This window comes from Taudactylus pleione, unplaced genomic scaffold, assembly GCF_031769625.1.
Source record: "Taudactylus pleione unplaced genomic scaffold, aTauple2 ptg000203l, whole genome shotgun sequence".
In the NCBI taxonomy this organism is placed as follows: domain Eukaryota; kingdom Metazoa; phylum Chordata; class Amphibia; order Anura; family Myobatrachidae; genus Taudactylus; species Taudactylus pleione.
The window spans coordinates 12066709-12082311 of record NW_028284605.1 but is presented as its reverse complement, the minus strand read 5'-3'; the positions used below and the strand labels follow the sequence as shown (position 1 = coordinate 12082311).

Sequence of the window (15603 nt, the reverse complement as noted above, 5' to 3'; positions counted from 1 at the left end):
CACTGTGTAGTGCACCAGGGCATCATCATACAGAGGGGGTGGTCTAAAATGGCACCCCAACGGAGTGACAGGCAGCTCATATAGCCGGAAAGAGTAAAAGAAAGGATGACACCATCAGAAAGGTACAGGGTGTTCTAGGGCTTGAGGTGGCATTCTGGCAGATTAAAAGCCCTGGCACCGCTCTTTATAAACAGTGTAATTGGGTCCATGCGTGCAGTGCCAGAGGCGGATGTCAGAGAATTTACAGCCCGGGCAGCTAAACGCAGCAAATTCAAAAGTGCAATAGTGTGTGTTCCTGTGTCTGAAGTAGTAACACAGGCAGCGCCAGCCTGCATTCCTCACCCCAACACTCCTCCAGAGTCCCGTTCTGCCGGCAAACTGACTCCTGATGATTAACCCATTGGATGCAGGAAGTAGGCATTTGTACTTCACAGTATAGAGAGGTGTGTGCTGCTGCTGTGTGTGACTGACAGGGTGGTGTGATTGGCAGGGTGTGTGTGACAGGGTATGTGCTGCTGCTATGTGTGACACGGTGTGTGTGCTTCCAGTGTGTGACACAGTGTGTGTGCTTCCAGTGTGTGACACGGTGTGTGTGCTGCTGCTATGTGTGACACGGTGTGTGTGCTTCCAGTGTGTGATACGGTGTGTGTGACACAGTGTGTGTGCTTCCAGTGTGTGACACGGTGTGTGTGCTTCCAGTGTGTGTGCTGCTGCTATGTGTGACACGGTGTGTGTGCTTCCAGTGTGTGTGCTGCCGCTATGTGTGACACGGTGTGTGTGCTTCCAGTGTGTGACACAGTGTGTGTGCTGCTGCTATGTGTGACAGGGAAAGGAATGATTGGGGAATATAATTGCTTTGTTGTTTATTTATGTGCTGTAAAACCCTCCTGGTTGAAGTCACAGATAGCCACCATCTCTGTATGTGCTGCTGGGGTTACAATATGACCTGGGTACCAGCATGCAGCCTGGAGTCTCCACTGTAAGAAGTGGCAACAGTGGAAAAATATATATGTAGTTGCTTTTTTTTTTTTTTTTTTTTTAAATCAACCGTTTGGAAACCCCCCTTTAAAACTCCTGCGTTTGCCCCTGCACGTGGGGCAATCAGAGAGACGCTGGTCCCGATCTGGGTGGCGGCAGTGGGGGAGGAAGAGCCAGTGGGGGAGGCTAACTTTTGGTGCAGAGAGTCCCTACAACAGGTAATCCGGGGGAATGATCCCTACTGCGGGAGATGGACCCCGATCCCCCTCTCCCACAAGGTAAGCTGCTGCTGCTCTGCACTTCTCCTCCTGTGTTCTGACAGGGCTTCCAGACTGACAGGTCCACAAGCCAATTGGAGCTCGCAGACCTGGGAGCCCTGGCAGAGCGCAGGAGGAGAAGTGCAGAGAAGCAGCTTACCTCGGAGCAGCTTACATCGGAGGGGCTTGGTGTCAGTCCCCTGGATTTCCAGTTGTAGCGATTAATTGTGCCAAAAGTTACCCTCCTCACACGTTCCCCATGGCCCATTGGCTCCTCCACCCTCCGCTGCTGCCACCCGGATCGGGACCAGGGTCTCCCCACCGCTGCCTCCCGCCCTACAGTCCCTCAGGGCTCTTGCTGTTTGCTGAGTGCAGAGGAGCCAGTGCCCTACTATCGATATACTGTCTCCAGCCCTACTCTCTGCTTGCCTGCCTACTACCTATCTACCTGCCTGCTCTCTACTTACCTACCTACCACTTGCCTATATACTCCCTACCTGCTATAAACCTAACTGCCTATTGTCTTCTTACCTACTGCCTAACTTATTACTTACCTGTCTACTCTCTACTTACCTACAACCTGCCTATACACTACCAACCTGCTATTAACCTAATCACCATTTGTCTACTTACCTACTGCCCACCTTCTGACTACCTACCTATCTACTTACCTACTATCAACAATGCAGGAGAGATGGGATTGCTACGCATGTAGCGGTCCATCAGCTCCAATTGACTAGCTGACACTGTCAGATTCAAAATTACTTCAGAGTTGTGCCGCTGTCTCTCCATGGATGCCTGCCGGGCACGGCACCAAATCCACACCTGGCACATGAGGGGGTGGTCTGCGGCTGCTGCCGGTTGCCCCATGACGCGGAGGGGAGAAGATGCTGGAGGGACAAGTTGAGGTAAGAGGCTACGTGGTAGGGGGAGCTTTACTGTGGGGCAAAATGGTTTAAGGGGCATTACTGTGAGGCATAATGTGTAAGGGGCACTAATTCTGCATGGCATAATTTGAAGCGGGCATTACTGTGTGGCATCACTTGTAAAGGGCATTACTTTTTGGCATAATTTGTTTAACGGGCATTACTGTGTGTGGCATAATGTGTAAGGGGAATTACTATTACATGACATAATGTGTTATAAGGGGCACTGCTATTGTGTGGCATAATGTGCATAAGGGATGCTACGGTGTGGTACACTACACTGAAGAAAGGGGGCATGTCTTAAGGACACACTCCTTTTGAGTGACCACGCCTTCTTTTCCAGCACATCTCCGACCTTAAATATTCCATACCCCCACTTCAAAATTCCCACTTCGACCACTGTTTTAGCCCCTTAAAAAGTGGGAAGCACATACAGAAACCATTGTAATTCCTACACCGTCTGTCAATGTCCCAATATTTGTGCACCTGACTGCATATATATATATATATATATATATATATATACACACACACACACACACACACACACACACACACACACAGTACATGCATATTATAAGGGCACGGTCGTGCCCTTATATTAAGGCTGAATGGAAAAAAATGGAATTCTCCATAGATATATATATATATATAGCTGTTTATATTAAAAAAAACATACATACAGTTTAATATTTGTGAATTTTATGTCTTACAGTAACTTTGCCAAAATATATATAGTTACAATAAAATATGAATTAAAGTTAAACATGTATATATTTATCTATATTTTCCATATAACCTATTATTACTTCAATAAAAACATCAAATTCATTCATCATTATTTACTTTTTTTACATATTCTTGTCATCAATATTGCAACTTAATGAAAATAGACTATCTAGCTAAGACATACAAATGGTGGCAACAACATTGGACACGTTATCAAATTAATAATAATAATAATAACAATATTACTAACATAGTTTCTTAGTTAAGGTGCATACACACTAGACGATATGCTCCCTGAGCGATATCATGTAGTGTTGTCCCCGGCAGGCTGTGCTCAATGTCGTTCATGACATTGAGCACAGCCGCTGAACGATATCATTAATGATATCGTTCAGCACCGGGCTCTCTCCCCCATTCCCTGACATGCAGCAACCTGACGACATCGTCAGATTGTGCTGCATGTCAGCCCGATGAACGATGATGACGAACGACCCGCGGGAACGCGCGTCGTCGTTATCGTTCATCTTTTTGGGCTTAAAAATGGACAATAAAGTGGCCGACTGAACATCGTTCAGTCGTCCACTTTATCGCCCAGTGTGTACGCACCTTTACATTGTTTTGCCTTTGTTCTTTACATTCCAGAAAACATGTATATTTTCATCCACAGTAAAAAAAAACAGTTTGTTGTGTGTAAATTGCATTGCAACGCTTACATGACTAAACAGCAAGAGGATAAGTGAAAAATTACCAGATGAAGCATTTGCCTGGAGCAGACTGGAGAGCAGGATCACAGCACAAATATGTAGAATGTTCATTCTGAAATATCAATAAAGAAATGCAGTAAGATGCTAAATGGACTATTGTAGTTCATGCATTACATTTGCAGCTACTAAGCACCACTGGATGCTGATACATTTATAAGCAAGGATAGGGAGGCACCCTGTGGGTGGGCCTACAGCTCAGTGACACCTATAATGATCGGCGCGGGACAGCACCTGATGGTTGGTTCCTGGAGTTTATGAAGCAAGACATTGTTGATTTAACCAGAGCAAAAAACAAATAAAGCATTCTTGGAAGGCAGTCAACAAATGATGATAAGTGTTTATATTACCTGGGCAATGTTATAAGGTTTACTAACCTTTACTAACAGAGTATAAACCTGCAAAACCCCATATTAACTTTTCAATCTAACAATATTTGGTTAATAAAAAAAATTTTCTTCATAGATAACCATCAAAACATTTACTTAGAAATTGTTGTTATATTTTATTAAAATATGTAGGGATAGCAAAGTGGAAGAACAACTCCAAACTCCAAACTGTTATTTAAGCTCAATAACTGGGGAGTTTTTGATGAGATATGAGACACATTATTGCAGATTGAAGCCAATGATATTTTATCTATTATCTTCTAGCCACAATTCATATTAAAATATTCTCATGAACTCATATTCACATATTACTACATACCAGGAAATCACCACAAGAAAATCAGAAAAGAGAGTGTTGTTGGATACAGTCTATGAGCAGAAAGTATACATAAGTCATATGCTATTCTTCTGGTGAAAGATAACATGGCAACATTAATAAAAGTAAATATATGAATATACTGTATAAGGGCAAAGGTTGCTTAGCTTTATGGACCTTTCATGTGGTCTGTACACAGCAGCTCTCTTTTAGTGCCTTGTCTATACAAGCCCTATCTTGTTCGTACGGGAAATATTCAATAAAACATATATAACAATACATTACCAATACTATACATAGAAATAAACAACCAATAACACAAACACACGCACAAAACAACTAAATGAATGTGGGGTTTTTCTGTCATTAGCTAGAGAAACAATGCAGCAGGAAATACTTGCAGAAATTTTTTTGCCCACAAATATTTTTACCAAATTTCATCTATGCACAGAAATGTAGAATAGTTTGGAGCATTGATAGTCACAGTCAGGGCCAGATTAAGATCATCATGGGCCTGGGGTTGAAAATAATCATATACCCTTTGTGAGAAGCGGAGGAGGTGTGACCAGTGCTGTATGGACAGGCATAAACCCTACACAATTAGCCCCAAAGTCTCTCTAAATATATAAAAATAGAAAAATTGCATAATTTTGTGAGGAAACTAGAAATACAGTTTTAATACTTTTATGGGTGACAGAGTGGCCAGCTGGGTGACCGGTCATCATCATACTATCATGACGATGGGCCTATTTTTATATGGAGGCCTGGAGCTGTAGTCCAAGCCACCCCATTGTTAATCTGGCCCTGGTTACAGCTCATGTCAGAAGTGCAAGAGGATATTGACAGGTATTTTCCCTTACTGTGATTCAGGAAGAATTTAATGTATTCATTATGTATGACGATGCACATGATTATCTGTTATATTACATATTATCTGTTAGATTATCTGTTAGATTACATGTATATGTTTTTTTAAACAAATATTAGTTGGAATGGAGAAGGATATGTAAAAAAATTTTTTAATTGAAGCATAAGCACCAACTACAGACATCACAAATAGTAGATACTATATATGTAACAAATTGATCGGTGCATATTAATTACAATGTTACAATATTGTTACAAGTCATACAAAAAAAGACACAATAAGAACATTCACTAGAGAAAGATAGAAAGTAATGACTGCACATAATGCTCAGCTTCACCACTACTATTTCTAATTTTTCCAACCAAAAAAAGAAAGTGGGAAGAAACTGCTGGGCAGCAGTCTTCATCCCTTGAATCCTTACACTAAATATAAAATATATATATGAAAACAACTAGTATGAGACCATATTAGTCTTTCGGTTCAACTAGTCAATATAAATAAATAATGCTATAAGCGAATATTTAGGGTGCGTTCTGTTGCAGTATAAGAAAACAGTATAAGAATACAGTAATTTATGCAAAAATAAACACTGCATAAAAGTAATAAAAGTGGTACCAAGAGAATACTAGACCACTAATTTGAATAGTACTTGCTATTATATTCTATGTTTAAAGAATAACAATGCCAGAATAATTCTGCATTGTACAAAAAAAAGAAAAATAATCTCAGTTAAACAATAATTATGAAATAGGTAAGCGCCAGATCAGAGCAGATTATTTAAATGACAAAGTGAAACACAATAGAAATAACCTATGGAGCTTAGAGCAATACGTTTAAATCATGGGATGTTGTAGAAATGTTGCATACCAATAAAACAAAGTGTGTACACAGTATTCATGTCACAAATCCAATGGTGCTCAGAAACCATAATGAAATGTATAATGGGAGGCTTGGGGCGACGAATGGGCTGAGTTTCAAAACAAAATGTGGTGGCACATATACATTGTAAGGCAGAGAGCACTGATGTATAAATGAAGTGAATAGTTGAAGCCTTGGAGCAGTTTTCTTCCCAATATACAGGTACAACAGCCCACTATCCACATGCCAATGGGGCGGGGAGTATGCCGCGTATGTTGATGCATTACCCACCTCATGATGTAGGTCTTGCATTGTGAAAGAACAAGAAGCAGGGCTACCCTCACGACTACAAAATACTAAATGTTGGGAGGATGGCAGAGCAGAATTAGCGCCGGTATCCTGAGAAAGGTATGATGGCTTGGTTACAGACTTAGAGTTCAGGCTAAGTGGGGCAGCTACATTAAACTTGGAGTTACATTGTGACTGAGTTGCAGTAGCTGGACAAGGGGCTTGGGCATTCAATGTGAGTGAGCCAGGGTCTATAAGAGATGACAAGCTATTAAACCAGTTATCTAGATAGGGTATTAAGATCTTCGATAACTCCATCGCCAATTGAGTAGCAAGTGCTGTAGCATCAGATGCTGAAAATATGGCCTCCATTGCTGTCGGAACAAAGGAGATGGGGGAAGGATACACTAGATCCCACAAAGTATTAGTCAGGGGGTTACAGCAATATTCAACAATCTATTCACATAAAGAAATTCTAGACAGTATATCCAGAAAAGGTGTACCTTTACAGAGACCTTTAATTAAAGATTGTGTAGTAATATTGGTGAACCACCACTGAATGGCAAAGTTGTGCTGGAGCAGAAATGAAAAATGCAATCACATAGTAAAACAAACACAAAATCAACATACAATATAAACAATAAATCACACTAAATCAAATAAAATTAAACACGACTCTGCTGTCTCCAGATACAAATTATATAGCTAAATGAGATATTTTAATTTATCAATAGACTTCTTCAGAGAGGGGAAAAAAGAGACAAGAGAGGAAAGAACGAATCGGACAAAAGTAGGATGAAGATTAGTGGAATGGAGAACACACAAAAAGATTATTCAGAGAAGGGATCAGAACAAACGGGATGCAGTAATGCTGTGGATAAGGGTGTGTATGGAGGAGGAGTGATATCAGTGTCTTATGTGCTAGGCTGTATATGGGAGTACATGGGAGAGATGCAGGCTGTATGATGGGTACAGGGGGGGATGCAGTCTGTATATAGGGATTTGTGTGAGATCCTGGTGGCAGCCTAGCATCTCTGGGAGTGCTGGGTATGCCCCTAGAGTGATGAAAATGTGGCCCAACAAAATCCTGTCTAGACGTCAGTCACAGCCACTGGACAGACTTAATTTATAGTTAAAAAATAGAGAACATTTGATAGTCTTATTGGATGCTTTTGAAACACTTCCCTTCTCACGAGGCCTCTCACCTTTTTCAAACGTGGTCCTTCAGTGCGAGCCTAATTTCCATATTTAAATATAGGGGGAGGGGGTCACCAATGCGCTTTCTGGCCCAGGGCACGAAAATTTCTAGTTATGCCTCTGGCAGTGCGGCCCCCTTGAGCCAGGGGCCCATGTGCAACAAACAACCTGCACTCATTATAGAAATGCCCATACTAGCACTCAACTTATTTGTATTGCTCTGCACCACACCATGTGCTAACTTGGGGAAAAAAAGACTTTGTTGTAATACCTGCATACTTGATCAGAAGAAGTGGAACAGTTATTGTGAAGCTCTGGATGTCAGAATAAAAGGTTTTGACCTGTCTACACAGTGATTTCCACAAGTGTACCTAGTTCTCTTCCACAAGTGCATGGGTTTGCAGAGCCAGATGGGGGTGTTTGTTAAAAAGCAGAAGTTTGCACAGGTTGAGGTGTAGAAATGGATGGGCAAAGAGTATTTCTTGTAAGTATGGAGAAGCCAAACCATTGTCTTTAGTTTTGTGTAACAGTGCTTAAACAAGATTTAACTTTGTGGAACAAGATTGATAAAATTATATTGAGAGGTGAAGATAACGTATTTTGAGCTATGTTTCTAGCTTGAGGAGGGGCACAAAGCAATTTCCATTGACAAAAAATATTTCTTACACCACCTGAGAGTGTCACAAATGTCTCCCAAGAGTGGAGAGTATGGGGTATATTTAGTATTGTTTGATTTTAGTGTGATTTCACATTCGATATTCATTAAATTTTCATTAGATTTTGCATTTGGAGATTTACTAAAGGCAAAATCGAAAGTCAAATCGAACATAAAACCAGATTTCACTCAAATCCAACTCAAAATCGAACAATGGAAAAACATTGGTGCTTTTACATAGACCAACACACAAATCCCTTATTTACTATTATTCGATTTGAAAATGAACACAAATCGAACTTCAAATCCCCAAATGAATAGACCTGCTTTATGCTTTCGATTTTAGCATAAGCAGGTCGGATTGACACAGATGCATGCACAGATCAGTGAGATGCATGTATGTATATTAGTGTAAAATGCTTAATAAGTGTTTTTTTTTTTAAATGACGTGGGGTCCCCCCCTAAAATCACAACCAGCCCCGGACTTTGCATAGCAAGTCCTGGTTGTGTAAGTAGAGGGGAAAAAATGTGTAGGGTTCCCCTGTACTTAGCGCAACCAGCACTGGGCTCTGAGTCGGTTCTGGTTCTGGAATTACAGGAGAAAAAATGCAAAGGGTTCCTCTGTAATTTCCACAACCAGCACCGGACCCTTTCTAGCGGGGGGAGTAATGTCACAGCCAGGAAAACCCTATCACGGGTTCCCCAGCCAAAACATTACTCCTGACTACTAGTCAGCCCAGGCCGGGGATCCCTGGGAAGTTGGGGCCCCCCCCAATAAAGGGGTCCCCCTCTCCAGGGCACCCCAGGCCTAGTCTGATAGTCCGGGGCTATCACCGGCACCCGTGGGCTGTAGGTCCTGGGTTGATAGTGTAAGTGTAGTGTAAAAAGATAAGTGTAAATACTGTCTTTACGAGTAGAACTGCAGGTCCCAGCAAGCCTCCCCTTCATGCTGGTACTTGGAGATCCACAAGTACCAGCATGCAGGGCATTAAGGGACCGATGGTACCTGTAGTTCAACTGTAAAGAAATGTTTAAATAAACACAATACACACACACCGTGACAGTATAGTTTTAATACATACATACACACTCACTCACACATACTCACCTACATTACCTGAACCGGTCCTCTTCTCTCTGTAGACATCCTTGGTCTTCATAAAATAAAAAAAAATAAAAGACCGACCCATGCATGATGGTTGATAACTCCTGAATGAAGAGCTCAGACGCGGCTTTTCCCTTTGTATTGCTGGGTCTGAGCGTTCATTGGCTGAGAGAGGTCAGCCCCCGCCTTTCTCAGCCAATGAACAGTTCCCACCATTGTGGGAAGTCAAAGGTGGGAACCGCAGAATCACCTTTAGTAACCCTGCGACTCTCACCATTCACTTCAATGGTGGGAGTTGTTCATTGGCTGAGAGGTGGGGGCTGACCCCCCCTCCTCGGCGCCCCTCGGGATGCCTGATGTATTTGTCCCTTTTCCCAAGTAACGTAAAGTGAAACAGAAACTATTTCCGAAAATTTTACCACACTATCGCTAACCATGGGTCTGAGAGACCCAAATTCTCTATAACAGCTAAACTATCAACATTCCCAAATTTTCGGATTACGGATGATATACATCTAATATTATAGAGGATGTCAGGTTTTTAAAAAATGTTTTCTTTGTTTTACTTACAAATGTGAAAAATGTTTGGATCTGACAGACCCATGGTTAGTGTTCCAGGGTTAAAAACATAAATGAACTAAACTTAACATTACTAAAATTCTCTAAAATAAAGACACAAGGACAGACTGTGGCATTCAAAAAATGATCAGCTTTATTCATAACATATGTATGGTGTCAGAAGAAAGAACAGCCAGTTATTAATCACAATTTGAGAGCGCCAACTATCACTTTCCGGCACCCTCATCAATACACTATCATCATGTACCTTTTAATGTGCTACATGATATTGTGCACCACCACTTATCGCAGTGATGCAGGATGTTATAGCGCTGAGATGTATTAAAAAGAGAGTCCCTGGAGAGGTGTTACGATAGCTCACCACTGTGGCAACCTCTATCTTGGCTATAAAGCATCAGCCTAGTTGTGATGCAGTACTGCCCGGTAGAGGCACTGTGCATAAGCAAGATCTTGCAAAACCGTGAGATCTCATTCTGGAGTGTGACGGACGGAGCATGAACAAAGACGTCGGCAAGCAGCAGCGGAACTAGTGAGTAACACATCATGGTGGTATTTGTTAGGGGACAAGCAATAAAAACTCTAGTAAGTGCGCCATAACCCTTTGTGTTATTTACACAAGCCAAAGGCGCGACTTGCTCCGCAGTCAGCCTTTAATAGATTTAGTCAAAGAAGCAGTAAAACCCCTTTTTATTGGCAAAAACACATTCAAGGTACAAAAATAGAATGTAAACTTTTTTTTTTGCTATTTCAAAAAGGGAATCACCGCTTGCATATTACCAGGAACACACACACCCCAGTTATTCAGGAAATATGAATAGAAAATTATGTCAGAGAAAAATGTTTGCTCCCAGCAGCCTCATGTCAGTGGTAATGAATGTAAGATTGAAATTCAGTAATTTCACCAAAACTCCATCACAGGTGTGACTGGGGTGAGGCGTGACAAGGGTGATCTATGAATCATGATGTCCATTGCAGTTATATGATAAACCTACATATATAAAGGCAGAATTTTATTGCTATGATTGCAAAGCTATCGTACATGTTGGGGCTTTTGAAAAGTTGAGACAAAAGTTAGTTTTGTGGATGGATCCCAGCTCAGCTACTGAACTAAGTGTAATCATCTATGCAAATCAGCCACAGCTCCACTTGCAACTGAAAAGGCATAACGATGTGGTAACAGAGTGTTGGCACATAGAGTCTGATTCTGAGATCAGGGGTGTATCTGGTAGAGATGAGCGGGTTCCAATTTCAGATATCCGAACTTAGCTGATCCGAGCCAGATCCGAGTTGGCTCGGGTTTTCCCGCCTGACCCGGATCTCAAAACGAGACAAAACGTCATCATCCCGCTATCGGATTCTCGCTGGTTTTAGATTGCATAAAAGGTCCCTCAATCGCCACCATTTTAATTCTGGCTGTGGAGACTGGAGAGGGGCTGTGCTGTTGCAACTTGCTGTGTGTTTAAGGGGTTGGCTACTGTTGTCACTTGTCATGGGCTGGCTGCTTAATGTTCATATTGCATAGGGGCTGGCTGGCTGTTGTCACTTGTCACAGTGGCGGATCAGAGGGGGTCGATTGGAGCGATCGCCCCCCTTAGCACAGTCCACATTATGCACTGAGCTGAGCAGACTGTACTCAGCCTGTGCTGTGATCGGAGCCTGTGTAATGCTCTCCCCGTTCGGGGTGTGTGTCAGTGACAGGCTGTCATCATTGAGCCGAGGATGGAGAAAGAACTACCGACTCCCTGGACCCTGCTGCAGGACTGACCGCATACTTTATTCCCTGCACAGTGGCACTGTCTGTGCACTACTGACACTGTGTGGGGAGATAGTCTCCATCCTACACCGCTGCTACTGCACCCGCACAGAGGGGAGGGGGTGATGGCTCCTGCTGCCTAGGGGCAGAGGAAGCAGCAAGATGGCTGGGGAAGGGGGGAATAGGGGGATTGCTGTTTTTGCCCTTGCACAGAGCGGGGGGGTGGGGGGTGGCTTCTGCTGCCCTTGGACATAAGGAAGGGAGGGGCGGGGATATGGCAGGGGGAAGGGGGAGCAGGGAGATGGCTGCTTCTGCCCCTGCACAAAGGGGACGATGGCTTCTGCTCTCAGACAGGCAGAAGAAGGGAGGTTGCAGGGAGATTACAGAAATGCAGTGCATAAAGTGCATAAAAATATATATAATCAATAAAACAGCATAATATAGAACAATAATGAGCTCGTAAATAATCATATAATAAACATTGGTTGCTAAATGAACTGGTTGCAGGGAGATGGCTACTGTTGTTAAAGCTGTGTATTCACATATAGTGAATACATAAACATATACATTGTAATAATCAATGTAACCACAAAAAAAACCCTGTAAAAGGGAGGTTTCAATACAGGAAAAAGGAGGAGTCATAATTAATCATTAAATCGCCCCCCCCTAAAAGAACAGTCTAGATCAGCCTCTGACTTGTCATAAGGGCTGGCTGACTGTTGTCCACTCGGTCCATATCCATATACTAGGGCTGGCTGCTGTGCTGGGCTGTGCTGTGCTGTGCCTGTTGTCCATAAGGGCTGTTTATATATATATATATATATATATATTAGGAGGAGCTGTGCTACAGACAGAAGAAGGGGGCGTCCATCAGAGGTGCTCTCCCCCCAAGTTAGCCACACTTATCAGCAATGTAGCTGCACAGGGGTGCTGCCTGTATCGTTTATCAAGGGGCAGCTGCCTTGTTCAGGGGTGCTCCCCCACAACTGCAAAAAAATAAATTAAACATTTTCTCTGTGTGTGCACATTAGACATACTTATCAGCAACATAGCTGTGCAGGGGTGCTGCCTGTGTCATTTATCAAGGGGCTGCTGCCTTGTTCAGGGGTGCTCTTCCCCAGTTTGAATTTTTTTTGTTTTTGTGTGGTTGTGTGCGTTAGCTGCTCTATAATTGCTTGGTGACATTGCTGCAACACCGCAGTAAGTATGGAGGACAGTCACATGACAGGAGAGCAGGATTCACATACCAGTCTTGTAGCTGCTGGCAGCAGTCATGATGATGATGCAAAGCCGTCAACATCATCTTTGAAGGCCGATGCACCAGGGCTTAAGTCAGGCCATGTAAAAAAAATCAACTTTTACCCTTTTAAAGAAAACAAAATCTAAAGCTAAGTTAGCTTTAGAGAAACAAAAAATTGACAATATGCCATTCACTACATGAAGTGGCAAGGAAAGGATAAGGCCTTGTATTTATACTACATATACCTCACAGAAAAAAGGGTTTTGCCCCCCAGCACACTGTAGCAAAATCAAAAATACTTAAATCTTACATGATAATAGAGATTCAGAGGTATTAGTTACATACATTTGCAAATATATGAATAAGCGCAAGGCCAATTATCAAGGCTCCTCTATACTGGCATCCCTAACATTAAGGGGTTCACGTCCGAGAAGAAAGGCACCCCAAAAAATTCCAGCCAAGGACCATCCCCAGGGCATCAGACGGAAAGGGGAAAAAAGGTGATAGTGAAATGTAAAGGATAGATGTGTAAGGTTAAATCAATAAGTGTTAATGAAATGTGAAAGAATTAAAATGACATAAATAATATACAAACAATTAGAGAAGTGATAAAAATATTCTATGTGAATTAAGTGGTGATGCCATGAGAAAGGTCCAGCCAGAACAACCCTGGGGGTCCCACTCCCAAACGCTCTCCCCAAAATAATTATTGCTGCATAACAGTAGCACCCACTCTGGGTCATATAATTACAAATTGGTGTACTGCATGATGACAGCACATGTATGAGCTGAGAGCTAACTTACCTTGGAGGTACCCAAAAAAACCTCCACATGGCACTATAAGGATCAGAACCTCCTCCTAATGCTGACTCCCTTCATGCCTCTCCAAACTGCAAACAAAAAATATGGTAGTTGCTCAAATCAGCTTAATGACATACCACAGGTGCTTGTAAATGGCGGGGTTTACACTGAACACAGAAAAAAGTGGTTTTGCCCCCCAGCACACTGTAGCAAAATCAAAAATACTTAACTCCTACATGATAATAGAGATTCAGAGGTATTAGTTACATACATTTGCAAATATATGAATAAGCGCAAGGCCAATCATCAAGGCTCCTCTATACTGGCGTCCCTAACATTAAGGGGTTCACGTCCGAGAAGCAAGGCACCACAAAAAATTCCAGCCAAGGACCATCCCCAGGGCATCACATGAAAAGGGGAAAAAAGGTGATAGTGAAGGTGTAAAGGATACAAACACAAGAACATACGCACTGCACTAAAGCCAAATGGTTTCCACTGATCAAGAATGGCGTCAGAGGGCATGCTGTGAAAGGTAAGGGTCAAAGGACAGGTTGTGACAGGTAGGGAGCAGGGGGCAGGCTGTGTATTTTTGTATTTCTTTTTTGGTCATTTTTTCTTTTTCCTATATGGCTTATAACTGAATATGAAATATTTTTAGATATTATTGACATAGTTTTTATTAGATCTATATTATTTTTGCACATTTCTATAGTGATATCTTATAGATAGTAGTTACTTTGAGGTATCATAAGATCACACAATATACATCCATCTTTTATCCTGCGTCTCACCAGCAGGAAGCCAGCCTCTGGTGTAGCTCAGATTGTATGTCTCATTGCATGCCTCGGACAGTGCCGATGTATTAGCCGTGTGTGTCAGGTGACTCTTTGAAATGCCCGACTAGCGTGGTTACCATGACTACACTGGAGCCGAGCGTGCGTTCCACCGACAGGAAATGATTCCTGGGTGAAGCGCACGCGGCTGATCGATTGACCACGATTTACAGCAGCCACAGGTTGTTTGCTGTTTGTTTTTATCAAGTTTATGCCCAGATTAGATATCTATATGCTATATAACATTTTGATGGATGTGTTGCATATTGTTGTATACTTGTTAGTTCAGATATTGTTTCACTGGGGATTATTGGATTTTTTTTAGGTTAGACATTTAGGGGTGGGTTTATTAATTAGAGTGGGTAGTGTCTGCACGTGCTCTCAGGGTACTTATATAGGTTTGCAGCACTCAGTTATGTATCTTGATAAAGGTCCAAATTTGGGACCGAAACGTCGATATGATGTGAAACCTGCTATGCCATAAATTACAATAAAGGATTTTTATTCAATAGACTGGTGAGTGCACCCCATGTTTTACAATTTTTTGTCTTTTATGGGTATATCTGTGATTTTGGGTAAGCTACCCCAGCAAAGTGTTTGTGAAGACTAGAGTGTGGACCTATTTGGAATTTTATATATATATATACATATATATATATATATACACACATAATATATTAAATATTTTGTGAAAAGGGGGGCTGGACTGCACAACCTAGCTGCACTGCCCACTTAACCCTTACCGACCTTTCCCGCAGCCTAACCCTAACAATCCCCTCCGCAGTCTAACCCTAATCCTTCCCCTACTGCCTAACCATAACCCCTAAACCTATTCCTAACCCTAATACTCACCATCGGGAGGTCAGTGGTTGGCATTCTGGAGCTGGCATTCAGACTGCTGTCAGGGTTCCGGTGCCAGGATTCTGACCACTGGCACCCTGACCTTTGGGATGCTGACTACATGCCATCTGAACGGAATTGGAGAGTTGAAGAGCAAAGTTTGAGTGTTCTTTAATGCGTCACCATTTCTGGACACATTGAGTGCCCCAAGTTCCGTACCTGTGCTCCAC

General features: G+C 42.3%; 1 protein-coding gene across 2 annotated transcripts in view; it reads right to left on the bottom strand.

Moving 5' to 3' along the window:
• The window catches only part of LOC148518074 (myeloperoxidase-like), a 63703-nt gene extending 59945 nt beyond the window's left edge, over positions 1-3758 (bottom strand). For both annotated transcript variants that reach the window (XM_088477816.1, XM_088477817.1), the window contains exon 1: positions 3639-3758. In XM_088477816.1, the coding sequence (XP_088333942.1) occupies positions 3639-3705 (67 nt within the window). In that variant the 5' untranslated portion in view covers positions 3706-3758. The remainder of the gene's footprint in view (positions 1-3638) is intronic.
• Between the last annotated feature and the right edge of the window lie 11845 nt (positions 3759-15603).